The following is a 17,914-nucleotide window of genomic DNA, read 5'->3' as shown; positions in this document are numbered from 1 at the left end:
GAAAGACACATGGCCATGTCCTCAGGAGCACCGTGGCTGAGAGAAGACCCATGGCAGCCCAGGCTGAGGAACGAAGGCATGGCCCTGCCTCCAGCAGCACCTAGTCCAAGCAGGGAGGACAAGCCCTGCCCTCCGCAACCTTGGTCTGAGCAGGACACAGGGTTCAACCAGCTCTGGGTCTCTCTTGCCCTTCAGTGTCCTGAGTCCTTGGAGTTGGGGACACAGATTTGGGCCTGCCCACCCCACCTCTGCCCTGCCATGAGGCCTGTGTCTGAGAATGTGTCCAGGGCAAGCACGTGGCCTGTGGAGGGTCCCTGAGGCCAGAGGTGCAGATGCCGTGGGAGGCCACATGCTAGGTTTAGCGGGGGTCATCTTCTGAGTACCTTGCTCCCCTCAAAGAATGTCTGGCTATTGCCTTTCTATGCAGGAACTAGTCTGGTGCTCACCCCATCCCTTACCACACCCTCGGAGGGCCACCTCTTTACCATGTGTAATGGGGAGGACCCCCCTGTCCAAAGCTGCTTGCTCCCTTGCCTGGGCTGGGTGGGCCAGGCTGGGTGGAGGAGAAGTGGGTCAGCCCTGTAGCCATGGTGACAGCAGCTGCTCCCTGCCAGCCTTCTCATCTCCTCACCACAAACCTCACCGAGGAGCTCTTTTGTCCGACCTGCAGGGATGGGGGCCAGGAGAGTGGTACTGGGGGCTGGAGCGGGGATGAGTGTGTGTGTATTCAAGCTCACACAAGCGCCTGCCCAGAGCCGGTGTGCGTGCCTCAGCCACAGGAACCCAAGACCCAGGTAAGACTCTTCCCACTTCCCTGCCCACTGAAGGTTGGGCTCTTCCCACCTCTCTGGGCTGGGCGGGGGCCAAGGAGGGCTGTGTGTGTGAGTGTGCATGGGTGTCTACACATATGTGAGTCCGCAAATGCCTGTGGCGTCAGTGTGGCGGCTTCTGTGTGCCTTTGTCTCGGGGGTGCGTGTGCTTCTCTGTGGACCCATGTGATTATGTCTTTAAGTGTATATCATCTGTCTGGGTCTGTAGGGTGTGTGATTACACATTTGAAATAGAGTGCCTTCTGTCTCTCCCTGTGTGTGTGTATAGTGTTGTGTGTGGGAGTCCGGCTGGGGGGAGACAAAGGTCACATAATCAGGAGGAGAGCTGGTATGGTGCTCCCTGTGCAAGCTGGGTGTGCTCTCTCAGCCCAATCTATCTCTCCCATCATGTGCCTGCCCTGTCACCTGCCCATCTTTTCCTGAGCGTGGGGAAGGAGAAGCTAGGAAAAAAGAGAACCCCTCCACCCTTCTGTGGAGGCAGACACTGGCCTCTGACATGGGCATAGATTGGGATGGGAGATATGGTGGGCAGCCCTGGTGCTGGGTCCAAGTTGAGTCAGGGGTCTCCAATGCCAGACCCAGCATCCAGTGGGGGCCCCGGGAGCTGAGATGCTGGCAGAGAAGAGCACAGCGTCACATGCCAGCTCCCACCTCAGCTGAGAGGCGCAGGGACCCAGAACCCATGCTGTCCTGGGATCTGGGTAGAAGCAGCCTGGGCTGGATGGAGGGGTGATCCCGTTGGTCTCTGAGCCTTCCCATGAAGTGGTTGCGTCTGGTGTGCTATCCAGACCAATAAGCGTTGACATCTGTGTACCTTCCCTGTTTACAAAGGCACCATTAGGAGTAGTAACAGTATAGTTGCCCAGCTGAGCATTTAGCTCTTTTACCAGTCCTTATTTTGCAACATTTCATCTAATAATACTAAAGCAAGCATTCTTATCTCACAGCCAAGAGATGAGGAGCAGTAGGCTGGGGTTGGGGGGCTTGTTAAGGAATTGCCCTGCATCCTACAGCTTGTAAGTGACATATTTAGGTTTTGAACCAAGTCTGTCTGTCTCCAAAGCCTGTGTGTGTGTGTGTGTGTGTGTGTGTGTGTGTTTAAAGATTTTATTGATTTACTTGAACCAGAGTGAGAGCCAGAGCAAGAGAGAGGGAGAAGCAGATCCCCTGCTGAGCAGAGAGTCCAACACAGGGCTCGATCTTAGGACCCTGAGATCATGACCTGAGCCACCCAGGCACCCCTAAAGCCTGTGTTTTTAATCAGTGTTTTCTTGCTCCTCATTATACCCATCTGACACCCAGTCCAGCCTGGAAAGTGGGCCTGGGTCCAGGTGGCAAGTAGACTCATCACATAGAAGAGGAGATGGGGGACGCCTGGGTAGCAAGGCAGTTAAGCTTTTGTCTGCCTTCAGCTCAGGTCATGATCCCAGGGTCCTGGGATCGAGTTCCACATCCCTGCTTTGCGTGGAGCCTGCTTCCCCCTCTGCCTCTCTCCCTGCTCGTGCTCCCTTGCATGCGTATTCTCTCTCTCTCTCTCTCCCCCTCTCTATCTTTAAAAAAAGAAGAAGAAGAAAAAATTTTAAAAAGAAGAAGAAGAAGAAGGAGAGATGGAAGTTCAGAGAAGCTGAATGACTTGCTCAGGGTGACATGGCTGGGGGTGGAGCCAGGAGGCCCCTCCCCCCCACCCCACTGCGCATGTCAGAGTCTGGGGAAAGACGCAAACCCTTCGGTCAGCGGGAGGACTGAGGAAGGAGGAGTAGGGTGTTGAGCTCCTCAGCATTTGGACCTCCAAGTGTCTCTCATCTGTTAAGTTTTAAAGTTGTGGGTGGGGCTTCAGCAACAGTACTGTGACATGAAAGTGCCGAAAGGCAGGTTAGGGGACCCAGGAGTTGGGATGGTTTTACAGAGTAGGAAACAGAATCAGAGTTTAAATGATTAGCTCAACATCACAGAGCTATCTCCGAAGTCTGTCTTTTTATGCCACCAACTACTGGAAGCTCTTACGGATAGCTGTTTTGCTAGCCCTTCCTCCAAACTTCCCTCTTTTCTTCCAGACTCTTACCCACATCACCTCCTCGTGGGAGCTACTGTGACTGCCTTCACCACCTTCCTGAAAACTGGTGTCTGGGCGGAAGTTAACTGCAGCCTCGTGTAAATGCCCTAGGGCTGAGCTACTGGGCGGGGCACAGCCCCCTGTGATGTGGAGCCCTGCGCTCAGACTCATCAGTTCGGTGAGTTTGGCTTTTCTTCCAAGTGGAGAGGAAGCACCTCCCCGGTGATGTGGGACCTGGGAGTTAGGAGACTCGAGTTGGAGCTCTGGTTTTATCACCAGCATTCTGTGTAACCGTGGGTGTGTCTCTTTCCCATCCTGGGCCTTGAGGTCCCACTCTACAAGATGAAAGACTCAGGCTGGAATAGGGATGGCGATTCTATTTCAAATCATGAGCCAGTTCTCACCAGTTGGTTGAGAGAGATCCTGAGGTTAAATCTGGCCTGGATGGGAAAGATCTGGATTAGTGATTGTTGTGGGTGGACCTACCCATCCGTCCCTTTGTGACAGACTCCTTGCTCCCTCCTGTTGAAAGGGTGGGTAGCTGGGTTTGTCTTGGGCTTTCGGATGGCCTCATTGACTCTTGGGAAAGGCTCATGAGCTGGTTAGACACGTGGTCAAAGGGACCAAGGGGCAGAGCCATGAGACCCCTATTGTCAGGATTTAAGAGATGGTTTGGAGCGCCCTTGGGGTACTGAGACTCCAGGGTGAAGGCCACATACCCACAGCTGGAAAGAAAACACTAGATGCCTTCCTTGAGGATCTTGGAAGGTCTCAGCTGGCAAGGAGCTCCCTCAGGTGTGGGAAGAGTAGTCCTTGTCCCTGGATGGGAAATCCGAGCCACAGTAGTAGATGCTGCTGTGACAGTAGGTGGGAGGCAGCAGAGAGAGCTGGAGTGACCTGGTGACCTCCCTTCATTGGGGAGCCATGAACTTGGCTGGGAAAGGGACAGTCATGCTCAGAGGCAGGGATTGTTGAAGACTTGTTGAAGATTGTTGAAGGATGGAGTTCATTTAGCAATCTGTCAGAATTACCAGGATACAGTTCACCTGGGTGGCTCAGTGGGTTAAAGCCTCTGCCTTCGGCTCAGGTCATGACCTCAGGGTCCTGGGATCAAGCCCCGCAACGGGCTCTCTGCTCAGCAGGGAGCCTGCTTCCTCCTCTCTCTCTCTCTGCCTGCCTCTCTGCCTACTTGTGATCCCTGTCTGCCAAATAAATAACATCTTGAAAAAAAAAAAAAAAAGAACTACCAGGATGCCCTGTAGTGTCCCTGGGAGGAGGCCCCCCTCCTCCTCATAGGGGCCGGGTGGCCGGCTCTGTCACTTTGTCTCACTCCTCTTGAGCTAGACCAGCTGTCAGAGAAGCACCTGGAGCCCCAGTTCTGAGCCTGCCAATGCAGTGTGTCCACAGGCTCTGCTCTCTAGTTAAAAGGGCTTCTAGAGATCACCTAAGGCAATCGCTTCATTTTACACACAGATGAGGACACCAAGGCCCGGAGAAAGTGACAGAAGTCTGTATTCATTCTAATCCCACTTCCTTATTCTTATTTCTCGAAGGCCGCCCAACCCAGGGGTCAGGTCCCAAGACCTTGGGTCCTGTGCTTCGGGTTTGGCTCCTCCTGTCCCTTGGAGGGTGGCCCGTGTGGCGGGGCTCTGAAGCTCTCCAGGCCCCCTGGGTGATCCCTGGGTGGTTAAAGATGAGAAGACTCCGGATGGGGCCCAGTCCTGGATGTCAAACCATCTGCTTGTCAATGTCATTCATTATTCATGAGGCAACATGAGCCCCTGGGTTGGCGGGGTCAGGAATTTTGTCCCATACCTTCCTCCCTTCTCAGCCCCGGGGAGTGGTACTCGAGCTTCCTGTAGGCTGTGCCTGGGGAGCTCTTGCTCTGTGCTGTTGGTGCCCTTACAGCTGTGTTCTGGGTGGGGTTTCTCCTGGCCCTCACATTACTGCTCATGCCGGCTGTGAAAACCTGGGCCACAGAGGTTTTTCCTCATCAGAGATTTTTTTTTTTTAGTGTTTTCAAAGAGTCAGAGACCCAGGGTAAAGGCTGAAGGGGAGGGATGGGCCCACACCTTTGGGTGAGCTCTGGCTGGGAGGAGCAGGAGCTGCTGAGCGTGCCTGCATCTTTTTCTTTTTTTTTTTTTTGAAGATTTTATTTATTTATTTTGAGAGAGAGCACGAGGTGGGAGAGGGGCAGAGGCAGAGAGAGACTCTCAAGCAGACTCCCTGCTGTGGAGCCCGAGGACAGGGGGCTCCATCCCACCACCCTGAGATCATGACCTGAGGCAAAACCCAGAGTAGGATGCTTAACCGACTGAGCCACACAGGCGCCCCTGTGTCTGCACCTTTGTGGGAAAGGGAGACTTGGGTTCGAGTTCAGGTGTTGCCATTTCTTAGGTGAGTAGGATGGGCAAGGCCTTGACTTCTCAGAGACTCCATTTTCTCACCTGTGACATGGAGACTACCACACACCTAACAGAAATTCTTTAAAGAGTAAATTAGGCTTCTCCCACTATCCACCAAGAGACCATGTAGATACCCAGAGAAACACACAAACTGGCACTAGAATTGGAAACTAAAGAGAAGAGATCATCATAGGCCCAAGTCCAGGGGGACTTTCCATTAGCTGCAAGGTTAATGGGGGATGGCTGGAGAAATATAATCTGGGACTCTGCCTGTATCACAGGGTAAGCAAAAACGGCCCAGACAACCACAAAGGAGGGAGAACATAGCTTTGACTCATCCCCACTGTCAGCCCCAATTTGCCTGGTTGGCAGGAGCCACGCTGACCAGGAGGCAAGAGGCCACCATTTGCAGCTATCTGAGGACAGAATCCTCTAGAGTGGCCCCTTCCCTTCTCCTTCATTCTCACACACCCCCTTCAGCTCTGTCCTTTTGAAAAGTCAGATTCCCTCAGGGTGACAGGCCTGAGGGCAGAGGGTCAAGCAGAGTGACCTTAGGCCCGGGATGGGGAGCTGCCCTGGGAAGAGCTGGGAAGAGCTCTGTAGCCCGGGACAGAGCTGGGAAGAGCTGGAGGCAGAGCCTGCCGGAGCAGCCGCTTTTCGGGTACTCTGAGCGGAGCACGCTCCCTGCTGCATTGGACTTTTGGCCAAGCTGTAGAGGCCAGACAGCTAGAGATCCCATCTCTGTACAAAACTGAGCCATAGACGCCTGCTGCCCCACTCCCTCGCTCCCCCAGAATGGCTCCCAGTGCCCTCTGTCTTCCCTCAGATTTAATATTTAATTACCTAATCAGTGACTTACTGTCTGTCTCTTCTCCTGGACTGGTGGCTCTGGGAGGGCAGGACCATGTCGGCCTGGCTCACTGTCATATCCTTGGCACTCGGCCTAGACCTTGGAGTTTTAGGGGCTTAAATATTTGTTGAAGGCAGCTTTGGAAAGGAATTTGGCAATATTTTCTAAGAATCAAAGAAATGTTTATGTCCTCGGTGTCAGGTGGGATGCTTTTGGGTGGGACGGAGAACACTGATTCAAACTGGCATAAGCACATTATCTCCCATAACTGGCTAGACCAGGGAAAGGCTGGCTCCAGGGTGGCCCGAGGTCCTTTCCTTTGCTCTGCGTCCTCAGCGACACTGGCTTCCTCCTGGGACTGGGCCCTCTCTAGGGGGAAGGGTCTTGAGGGAAGAAGCGGGGAGGGAGACCCCACCTTTCCCATAAGCATGGAATCCAAATCTTCCCCTTAAGTCAGATCGGGCCAGCTGAATCACAGGCCTGCCCTCAGGACCAGTACTAGTTACCCAGGCGAGCGCCATTTACTGAGTGACTTGAACTAATCAGGATCTGCCTCCAAAATGGGACCTAACAAAAGCAGCGTTTCTGCCAGGAAGCAGGAAGGGAGAGTGGGCACTGGGGAGGCTCCCAGCAGTCTCTACACCCAGCCCAGTCACTCTGTTTCTGGGAATCAATCCTCAGGAAAGAAGCAGATCAAAGCAGTGTAGAAAGAGATTTGTTGCAGTGTTGTTTAAAAGGCAGAGGAGAGGGGAAGAAGTCAGGCCTGACCTCAGAGGTCACTGTATTGAAATAGTTAAGTCAATTATGCTACCACCACACAATGGACTATTATGGTGGTATTAAAACACGTGTGCCGTATATTACAACATGCTAATGACATTGGGAGATGCTCATGATCAGAGGTTAAATGAAAAATAAAAAATACCAGGATGTAAAATTGTATGTGCAGTATGAGTTCAGTTTATTTTTAAAATGCATAAGAAAGACCCTGGGATTCAGGTTAAAACACCTCCAGTGGCTGCCGCTCTGCAGTGTGCTTAAGGGTGACTCGTGCTTGCTCCTTTATACTTCTCTGTGCTGTCCCCTTTAGCAGGAGGTCCCCTTCCATTGTCTCCCCAGCCTGGGGCCACTGTTGCTGTCCCTGTTCTTATTATTGGCTGTGAAAGTAATCACACCTCCTAAATATTTACTCCACGCCTGACACTGTTCTAGGCGCCTTCACACGCTCTAATTTAATCCTTACAACAACCCTGTGAGGTAAGTGCTTGTATTTCCTGTTTTGCTGAGGTGTTCACTGAAACCCCAAGGTGCTTGGTCACAAGATCACAAAACCAGTGTGTAGAGGCCTTAGGAATTCAAGAGTGGGCCTAATGACTCCGCAGCCTCTGCCTTTACTGCCAAACCAGGTCACTTGCCGGGACCGCCATGTGCTCCTAAGAATGGTACCATTTAATGAGCTGGACCCTGGGTATACTCCGCCTTTATTTATTCATTTAATCCTCACGAGCTCAGAGAGGCCAAGTGACTGACCCAAAGTCACATAGCTAGGAAGCAGTGGGCTACAGCAGAGTGGCTTGGGGGCCTGATGTGGGACCCCTTTTTCTCCTGCCCTCCCTCACAGGGTTGCCTGAGGCCTCGCCACCCCTCGGACCATGTTTAACGGGGAGCCAGGTCCGGCCTCGGCCGCGGCCTCCAGGAACGTGGTTCGGAGCTCCAGCATCAGTGGTGAGATCTGCGGCTCCCAGCAGGCTGGGGGTGGGGCTGGGACCACCACAGCCAAGAAGCGGCGCAGCAGCCTCGGGGCCAAGATGGTGGCTATCGTGGGCCTGACCCAGTGGAGCAAGAGCACGCTGCAGCTGCCCCAGTCTGGTGAGCGGGTGCAAGACACGGGGGGCTGGGTTGGGGGCACCTTGCAATGATGGGGCACCCAGGGAGGGTCCTCACACCCACAAGTACTTCTATAGCACGTACCCTATACAACGTGCTGTTCTGGGTCCGGTCCCTGTACTGCCTCGCAGAATCCCCGCCCACTCCACGAAGCACAGAGAAGGGGCAGGAAGATGCCCCAAACTACATAGCTAGTGAATTCAGAGCCCAGCAGCTGGGGTTCTGGGTTTGTGCTCCTAAACTCTACACCCGCCGCCCCCCATGCACAGACTGACATACTCCTCATCCATTCTTTATGAACCAGCCCTTGTATTCCTGGCCCTGTGCCAAGGGACGCACCTTCATGGACGCACATCTGCAGGATTCGGTCTCCCCTGTGTTCTCGGAGTCTCCCAAGTGCCAACAGGCGTGCGAGTGTAGTTAGTTGTGCCTCTGCATTCCAAGTCCCCGGAGAGACACACACACCATGCGTGGTCACATGGGGTGAGCCACCCCTACCGCTGGGAGAGCGTATCACAGCCATTCATACTGTTTGTGGTCACGATAAAGCCAGTCGTGCGAATCCCCCAGGCAGAGCCCTCCAAGTACTAACGCAGAGACCCGGATGCCAGAAGCATAGTGACACGTGCGCGCACACGCAATGGCCCGTGGCCACAGAGGCACGTTGCCCTCCTACATGCACATATCTCGTGAGTCCAGAGTCACACACCCCTTACCAGCTGCATCTGGGAAAATGTATTTTCTCAAACACTTAGTTTTGGAATGCCAGTTCTGCTCAGACCGGTGGGCAACCCACTTTGTAACACACACAGTCATGCTGAACCCCACGTCACAGAGGAGCCAGCCCGCTCCCCCGCCGAAGACCTCCTCACTTTGAAGCATCAGCCCAGACACCAGCTGGTTTTGTTTTAAAATCTCTTCCTGCTTGTTTTGTTCAGAGTAACAACTTCCCCAGGAAACCTTCAAATAGGGCAGCTGGATGGGGGCGGTGAGGGGGCGGGGGCCCCGGAGGATCCAGAGAGAATGCTCGTCAAGACTTCTGGTTGGGGCTGAGGGTGGGAGACTTTTCCAGGCCTTAAAATAGATTTTTACAAAGCCCTTTGCAGGAGCACGTGGGATGGTCTTTTCCAGCAATCGAGCTGCGATGCGGTTTCTGGCGCAGGGAAATGCTGGATGGGGAGGGGGCTGGAGGTTATCAGTACCCCAGGATGGGCATAGCCTCTGTAAGTATGCAATTTAGGCCCAGCACCAGGGAGTCCAGGAGATAGGGATTCAGGAGTTGGGTTGGTAAAGGACCAAGGAGTGGGATTAAGTTTAAGGGATTAAGATGAATTTGAGGAGGTATTGGGCCCCAGGAATGCAGCTTCAGGAGACCTAGCCCTACTGATCTCCAGCTGAATCCACTTGATTCAGCTTCAGAACCAAAGGCTTCTTCATGCCCAGGTGATCTGGACAGACAGTCTTCCAAAGCCAGGGCTGGGGCCTGAGTAACTGGGAGATATTCCAGTGGTCGGCCTGGGGCTGTCCACCTACCCAGACTCCACAGTCAGCAGGCAGGGATTGGAGTAGACACCAAGAAGACCTCAAGTCTCAAAGGGAGATGAATGATGACAGGGCTTCAGGATCACTTGTGTCCATAGTATGCAAGGGCACACCTGAAGGCCTGGGACTGGAGCCAGATGAATGGCCCAGATGCACTTTCAACTGAGTCTCTTTGGATCACCCAGTCTCTGGTTGTGAGAGTAGGGAGGGCCCCTCGGGATCATCTAGTCCAACATGCTCATTTTATCGATGAGGCATGTGAGCCTGGAGAGGGGCACTTTCCTAGAGAACAACTTCAAGTTGGCCTTTTGAGCCACACCCTGTCATTTGCTAGCTGGGTGACTCAGGCGTGTTATTTCACTTCTCTGAGTCTGCTTCCTTGACTGTAGAATAAGGACAATGACACTTGCCTTGCAGAGTTGTCCAGGAAATTGGATGAGATGGGATAAGCAAAGGTACTCAGCCTCATGCCTGGCACATAGTAGATACTTGGTAAATTGTCAGTGTTCTTATTGGCCATGATCACACAGTAGGACCAAGTAAGAAGTGACTTCTGTAGCCCCCACAGCTCTGCCCCTTGCTTGTAGCATGCTTCTCTCCCCAGCCTTGAGGTTGCCAGTGTCTCAGCTTGGAGCCCCATCCTGAGTAGGAGAGTCTGGCCCCATGGGGATGTATGGGCTGACTCACCATGGGCACTGGGCTGGGAAATTCTGTTCTGGAAAAAGATCCTAGAGGGGTGTTCCTGCTATCCACAGATGGGATGGCTCCGTTCCTTGCTAGGATCCCTGCAGGGCCGGGCTGTGTGAAGTCGGGACACAATCTTCTGAGCTCTAGGTCTGCCCCTCTAGGGGCTTCCCTCCTCCTGGTCTGTCTATATTGTCTGGGCTATGGCCCCACCCATCTCCTCCTCTTTGTTTCAAAGCCTCAGTCCTAGTTCAGGCCCTGTGATACTTAGCCTGGACTATTACCTCAGATAGTTCCCCTGCCTCACGCCTGCCCCTTCCAGTTTATTCCTCACATTTAACTCAGAAAATCACCCTGAAACTTTAGAGTTTAGTCCTGGCTCTGTAACTACCCTTGGGACCTTGAGAAATTCATATTCCCACTGGGTCTCAATTTCCTCTTCTGTTAAAATGGAACCATAAAGACCGTCTCCCAGTTTCTTTCTAGATCTAACATTCTCAGAGTTGTGGGAGCAATGATGAGAGTAGGGTCAGAGCTCTGGTGTCCCAGAACATTGGTGGGTTCTGGCCGGGCCTTAGGCTGGACCATTCTAGCCTTTGATCAAAAGGAGCTCTTCTTTTCAGTACCAGGGACAGCAGCCCTTCCCACCTGGGCTTTGAGCTCTGGAGGGGAGAGGGCTCAGGACTGGTCCAGAGATGTCATGGAGAGAGCTGCTGAAGGCTCTGCCTCTCCCTTGTATGTGGTGGGACAGATGGTATGGTTCCTGGAGGCTTTCAGTCTCCAGGAACCACAGAATTATTGTAAGCAACTTGGCCCAATTTTCTAGAGAGAGAGAGAGCCCACATAAAGTTACTCCCAGATCGACAGAGTTCAGACCAGACAAGCATGAAACCAGTAGATGAATTTTCTCTGAGGCTGCAAGAACTTTCTCCCCACCCAGGAGATGTGGAATTTAACCTCTGCTGAATCACGTCTCAAACTTATATGGACTTGATGGAGAGGAGTGAAAAGGAGGCTGTCAGTAGACCAGGGGAGTGTGGACCTGGCTTCTGGCCCCAGCCCTGTGAGCATGTGGCCCTCAGGCTCCCCATCTGTGAAATGGCAGTCGGGGGCTAGCAAGGTGTCTCTAATACTTCAGGATTCTGTGACACCCCTACCCAGGGGCTCACAGTGGGTTGAGGTAAATTTTCTCCCAAGTGGGTCTAGAAGAGGAGGGTTGGGGCCCTGGGGTGGAGGGGCTCTGGCTTCAGTTCAGGGTGTGTGTTTTTGGGGGGATATGGAGGAGGGTAAAGTGCAGCTTCCACAGATCCATCTGTCTCCTAATTGGTTAGAGGGGAATATGGCAGTTAGGAACCATGGACAGAGCAACCCCCCTATACCCGCCATCATTGCCCAGTCCTCTGTGTGTTGGGTTACACAACATTTGTGAGTTTGTATCTCTCTGTGTGTGACTGACTGGAGGTGTTCAATCAGGTGTTATGGTGTGAGGGTCACATGTGTGTGGCAGAGTATGACTAAGACCATGTAGGACTGTTAGTGATTGTGTGCCCATCATATGAGTGTATGTGACCTGGTGTGGGAGATGCTGTACTCATACATGTGATTGTTAGCACTCATGTGTATCTGCTTATGCCCGCGTGAAAGAAATACGTGTTGGCTCAAGTGACCGTGTGTGTGAGAGAGAGAGAGACAGAGAGACAGAGAGAGAGACGGGGAGAAAGACAGACTGACGGACATAGCAGTGGTCTCATTGACTTGTGGACAGTAGCTATTCCAATATCGCGGCGGCTGGGCTGGTTTCCAAGAAGACATTCCTCCTCACCACTGGCCCAGCCTCACTCCCAGTCCCCCCATCCCATTCACGGGGGATTCTGGCCCTCTTAACCTCCCCCCACCCCGCAGTGGGACTTCCTGAAATATAAGTAGGATGAAGGAGGAAAACAAAAGTCTTCCTTTTCTCAGGCTGGCATTTTGAACAACCCCTCCCTAACTCACCATTGGGTGTGGCTCAGAGAGGGGCTGGCCAGCATAATCAGCTCCCCCCTCCCCACAGCTTTTGGAGGCTGTGTTGCGGGGCCCCACTCCTGGCCTCCCCAGCCCTGTTGGCAATTCCACTCTTAATTTGCCCAGGTGTCTAACCAGTGGCTCCTTTGGCACAATCCTTATGTGATGCCACTTTCCTCCCTATCAAGCTCTTCAGGCAATGAAGCTTCAGCAGGGGCAGGCCCTACAAACCTTTAGTTCAATCGGTCTAATGCTCCCCCCCCCAACCCCAGGAGGAGAGGGTGTCTAGGGGGACCTTGCTGCAATGCTGAAGAGGTTGCCATGGAAACCCAGGCAGGATGGTGTGCTGCTGGGAGAGGCAAAGTGCCCCATGTTCCCTGCAAGGCTCAAGGTGGGGGCTGGGGTGAGGGTAGAGGGCCCTCCAGACAAGAGGTAGAGACATGGAGTGAGCTCTCACCACATGGCTTCTAGGGTTCTTCTGCAGACCTCTTTCTCAAAGCCAAGGTCAGTTCAGGTCAACCTAGTGGTCCCTCTCAGTCTTGTTTCCCTGATGGCCTCTGCACCCTTCCACACACATACGCCTCCACATTCAGACCCACCTTGAGAATGTGGGTTGGTTTGAGTGTGGCCAGGCTTCCTGTGTGTTTTTTTTGTTTTTTTTTTTAATTGGGTCTATGAAGGTATCACAGAGGTGGAGGGTGAGGTCCGGGTGTGATAGGGTTCATGAGGGTAACCGGAAGAGGGAAAGCAAATCTGGGAATGCCAGAGAAAGCAACCTTTCCAGAAGAGAAAGGAACACTTACCCATGTGGGGCAAGGGCTGGAATTGAGTTGGGAAGATGGCCTTCAGGGAGCCTGGCAGGGATGTGGGTGAGCGCTGCAGGGGTTGGCTCCACCTGGCGACTCCCCGCCCCACAGCCCCATCATCCTGACTCTGCCTTCAGTCATCATTCTGGTCTTTGTGACTGTCACTGTGCAGACTAGCTCAGCAGCGCCCCTGCCTCCAGCCAGAGCCCAAGAAGTGACCTTGGCAGCATTCCCACAGAACCCTCACCCATGATCTGACCTTGTTCCCTTTCTATGTTTTTGGGGGTCCCAGAAGGGGCTACCAAGAAGCTACGCAGCACCATCCGACGGAGCACGGAGACGGGCATCGCTGTGGAGATGCGGAGTCGGGTCACACGCCAGGGCAGCCGGGAGTCCACGGATGGGAGCACCAACAGCAACAGCTCCGAGGGCACGTGCGTGCAGCCCATGCCCACTGTGGCCCCCCTCCTTCCCGCATGGTCCTCTAGTCTCAGAACCGGAGGCAGGGTGGGGTGGGGAAATCTGGCTGGTTTTCGGGTCCGGATGTGTGGGTTCCTCTGCGTTCCCGCCTTCCATGGACATCCGCTGCCTGCGCCCCGGTCTTCCTCTTGCTCCGGGCTGCATTTCCCCATCCAAATACCCCAGCGCCCCTGGGGTGGTGAATCCCGTCTGTGTGTTTCATGCTGCCCACCCCCCAGCACCTACACTGCCCTGCTCCAGAGGAAAGTGTGAACCCCAAATCCTTTTCGATCTGAAACCACTGTTACAGCTCAGATATGAATGGAGTTCTCACGAGTGGTCTTGCATGGAGCTTAGAGAAGGAGGTTGGAGTGGATCAGTGTTTTTCAGACCGTGGTTGGTGACTCAGGCGGAAGTAAAATCAGTTTAGTGGGTCAAAACTGGCATTAGGGAAAGGAATAGGAATTTCAAACATATCCTGTGGTGTGAGGATGAATTACCTTGTGAACTTTTGTTTTGTTTTGTTTTGTTTTTAAAGATTTTATTTATTTATTTGACAGAGATCACAAGTAGGCAGAGAGGCAGGGAAAGAGAGAGGAGGGAAGCAGGCTCCCCACTGAGCAGAGAGCCCGATGCGGGGCTCGATCCCAAGACCCTGGGATCATGACCTGAGCCGAAGGCAGAGGCTTTAACCACTGAGCCACCCAGGCGCCCCTTGTTTTGGTTTTTTAATATAGGGATGCACAGAGGCTTATGATGTTAAATGGACTTTTTCCATTGCATGGGGGTTGCAGTCAAAAATTCAGAAGTCACTGGGTTAGCTATTCCCTCAGTCCCTCCCAAATCTGTGATGAAGCTGGTTATACGAATAAGATTTTCTGGTTCGGCCTCATCAAGGCCCATGGATTGTAGGGCCCTGAGGCTCTATTATTTAGGATTCTGTGATCTCGCGTCTCATGATTGTGCCCACTCCCAGGAATGCAAGTGGCATTTACTGTGTCCCACCGTATGCAGGCTGTCACTGGGCACTTCAGATGGCTGCTTCTTACTCTGGGATCTACTGGCCACCATCAGACAAAACTGGTATCTCATTTAACAATGAGGGATATCGCACTGATCTCCATGTTCTGTGTGGAGAGACTGAGGCATGGGAGGAGGGTGAGGTATCCTATCCAAGGTCACAGCTGTTCAGTGGTGGTGGAGTCAGGATTTGAATTAAGGCCACTTGACTCTTCAACCTTTGTTCACAACCTTTACGTTCTCTAGACCAAGCTCCTAAAATTCTGTGACCTTGAGAGTCCATGACCTTATTTAACCTCCTCAGATCCTGTTTTCCTCAGAGTGCGGTCTGGGGCCATTGCTGATGGCCAGTAACAGTGGGTGGGCCTCAGAGCTCCTTCCCACGGAGTGGAGGCTGGCCTAGCTGGAGAAACTCAGGCCCTCTTCGACAAGAGTATGCAACTTTTCTCCCTGTCTGTTGCTGGCCAAGGAGGACTCAAGACCAAACTTTCCAACTAGGGAGTCATTCTGGGACAGTCTGATCTCTCAGACCAGACACCCCAGCCATCCTAGGAGGTCTCAGAACTGGTTCATTGTAGCCGCTGAGCACACCTGGGCCTGTTCTCCCCCATCAGTCCTTTCTCTACTGGCCACCCCCAGAACATGTGGTCTTGAATGCATGAGGAGGGGCCCCTTCCCTCGATGTTCCCAGCAACAACATCATAACGGCCATTTTACTGTTTCCTGCTTGTCTGGAACCTTTCCCTCACCAGCTGCCCCAGTCCCTGCCATAGCTCTGCGAGGTGGGCTTCGTCTCTGTTTTGCAGTCAAAGCAAGTCTCCTACTTCTCAGAGCCTCTGTGTTCTCATCTGTCAAACAGGCATAGCTCCTGTCGCACAGAATGGTGGGAACGAACATGACCCATGCCGAGCGTTTAGTGGGCCCTGGGCTCCCGGCCAGCTTTGAATCACCGTCAGTGTTGCTCGCTACTATTTCCAGGCCCCCACAACCAGGGACCACCCACCACCGCTCGCCTTTTCTCTCAACCCTATAATTGTGTTATTTTGGTCTCAGTTGCTGTTTTGGGCACCACCTCACGTTATTGATTTGGATTTCAAACATATGGTCAACTAAACCTCGGTTCTTGGAACTTGCCCCAAGCGTTGAAATTTCTGGCCTGTGTTTCCGGTCCTTGGCATTCATATCCCCTGGGGAGGACAGAGGCGTCCAGCAAGCCCTACCTTCTAAGGGTCACCTTAGAAAACCCTGGTGCTTGAGGATTAGATAACATTATTATGTTATGTTTATTATTTCACAAGGGACATCAGAGCATTTTTCTTTAATGGGCAGATATGAAGAGTTCTGTTTGTCCCTAGCTAAAGCAGGGAACTCGTGCTATGGAGAGGGGAAACTGAGGCACAGAGGGGCGTGGCCACTGCATCTCACCATCCAGGCCACCTCATGTACCTCTCTGCATTTTCCTCCAGGTTCATTTTCCCCACCACCCGGCTTGGGGCTGAAAGCCAGTTCAGTGATTTCCTGGATGGGCTGGGACCAGCCCAGATTGTGGGGCGACAGACATTGGCGACTCCACCGATGGGTGAGTCCTCCTGAGGGCCAATTGAGTGGGGTGATGGCGGCCATGGCACAGAAGGGGTGGGCTCCGTGGGGGCCCCCGTGTGACATAGTGCTAGCTGCAGAGAGGAGCCCTCACTCTGGATTTTGCACCATTGAAAAAGAGTCGGCCAGGCCCTCCACGGTCCCTCCTTCTACCGAGAAGATAGGGGTTCCAGCTCAGCTCCGCTGGCTGCCCTGCAGCGGTTTATAGCATGTTCTAGCCCTTGCTACGCGTGCACGCATGCGCGCGCGCACACACCCACAGAGTCTCCCATGGCCAGCCCTATGGCCGGCCTGCTCGATGTAAGGTGGTGAACTAGAGGTGTCACAGCATTGATGTTCCCCGAGTCTGTGCTACCCCTGACGCTCTATGTGACCTTGGGCAAGTCACACCCCTTCTTTGAACCTCGGCTTCCTATCTGTAAAATGGGACTAAGAATCCCTGTCCTAGTTCCGCAACCTAACAATTCATCGAGTTCCTATTCGATGCTTTGAATGAAGTGTTTCATTTACTCCTGAGAACTGTGTCTTTTTGGACTTGTTGCTTCTAACTGCCTGGCACCTAAAAGCCTTTTAAATAATTTTCTCAGCCCCCTCCCCTGCCACTGGGACCTGTTTCCCAGAGTCTCTACTTGGTCCCCTTAGCTGCACTTCTGGCCCCTTCCCTCCTCCCTCCCTCTCTCCTTCTTGCCTCCCTCTCCCCCTCTGTCTTAGATACTGGCCCTTTTGGCTTTAGGGGGCTCCTCCCAGGAGATCGTTTCGCCAGAGATGCCCCCTTGCCTCTCCCCATTTCCCATCAGTCTGACCTGAGCAGTCTGCCTAAGCGTCTGGATTCAGTCCTCATTGGAACAGTGTTCGACCTTTGACCTCACAGCACCCTAGGAAGCCGGGCTCGGGCAGTGGCTTGCTGTGAGCCATGCAGTGGAGCTGGGTTTCTGTCCCAGGCCAGTTCTCATCCCACTGCACTGCTCCCTTGTCCTCAGATGTGCTTTCACAGGAGCCTTTGTCCACAGGGACCCTCAGAGGGTGAGCACCAGCTCTCCTCTGGCTCTAGGGTAAGAGCCTAGCTAATTCCCAGCTCTTGCTCACAGGCTCTTAAGGGCCTGGGGCGTCTACTTTTCCCAGCCCTAGGCCCAGCCAGGGTCTGGGAGGCAGTGAGAGTAGCCACCCACCTCCACGAGGCTTTTGTGCCTTCCCAGCCTGGAACACTTGCGTGTGATGCCTCCTGGTGTCTAGAAGTGGGAAGGACAGGCTTGCCTTTGCTTGTCTCCTCTCGTTAGGAATGTTACAGTGAGACCTCCCCCTTCCCTCAAACACGGGGAGGTCAAAAATAGCTAGAAGGGAGGGTGATGACATCCAGGATGTTTCCTGAAAGTAATAAAATCCCCATCCTCCCAAGTATGCAAATATAAACAATTGCATGATAGCTCAGAGTATCTAAAATGGGTGGTTGAACCCAAAGTCTGGCCAATTCTAATTTCTCTGCATCAGGCTTATGATTCTGCATTCCTTTGAAGGATGCTCCAAGTGACTAATGCATAATTTTGAATTCCGCTAACTGATGTTGAACAAAGCTGAGAGTTCTAGAAATAACTTGACATGACTTCATACAGAACTTGCCTCAGCGAGGTAATCGTTTGTGGGAGCACAGTGAGGACTTCCCAGTTCTCTGTTCCCAGGAAATCTGGGCTTCCCTGCATCCTTTGGCCAGGGTGTGAACAGGCCCGCATTCCCAGGCAGTGCCTCCTGTCCCGCACAGCCTCCTATCTCAGCATCTC

General features: G+C 53.1%; 1 protein-coding gene across 3 annotated transcripts in view; it reads left to right on the top strand.

The window, feature by feature from the left end:
• LOC111143065 (regulating synaptic membrane exocytosis 3) overlaps window positions 1-17,914 on the top strand; it is a 38,578-nt gene that overhangs the window by 13,220 nt on the left and 7,444 nt on the right. For 2 of the 3 annotated variants that reach the window (XM_022496513.1, XM_022496515.1), the window contains exons 2-5: window positions 2,885-3,061; window positions 7,760-8,007; window positions 13,354-13,495; window positions 16,007-16,119. In XM_022496513.1, coding sequence (XP_022352221.1) covers window positions 7,791-8,007; window positions 13,354-13,495; window positions 16,007-16,119 — 472 coding nt within the window. In that variant the 5' untranslated portion in view covers window positions 2,885-3,061; window positions 7,760-7,790. Of the gene's footprint in view, window positions 1-2,752; window positions 3,062-7,759; window positions 8,008-13,353; window positions 13,496-16,006; window positions 16,120-17,914 lie in introns of those variants that run through there. The other variant, XM_022496512.1, reaches the window with a different exon arrangement.

Source organism: Enhydra lutris, unplaced genomic scaffold, assembly GCF_002288905.1.
Source record: "Enhydra lutris kenyoni isolate GAN:26980312 unplaced genomic scaffold, ASM228890v2 scaffoldscaffold9, whole genome shotgun sequence".
NCBI classification, from domain to species: domain Eukaryota; kingdom Metazoa; phylum Chordata; class Mammalia; order Carnivora; family Mustelidae; genus Enhydra; species Enhydra lutris.
This window is presented reverse-complemented; position numbering and strand designations above follow the sequence as displayed.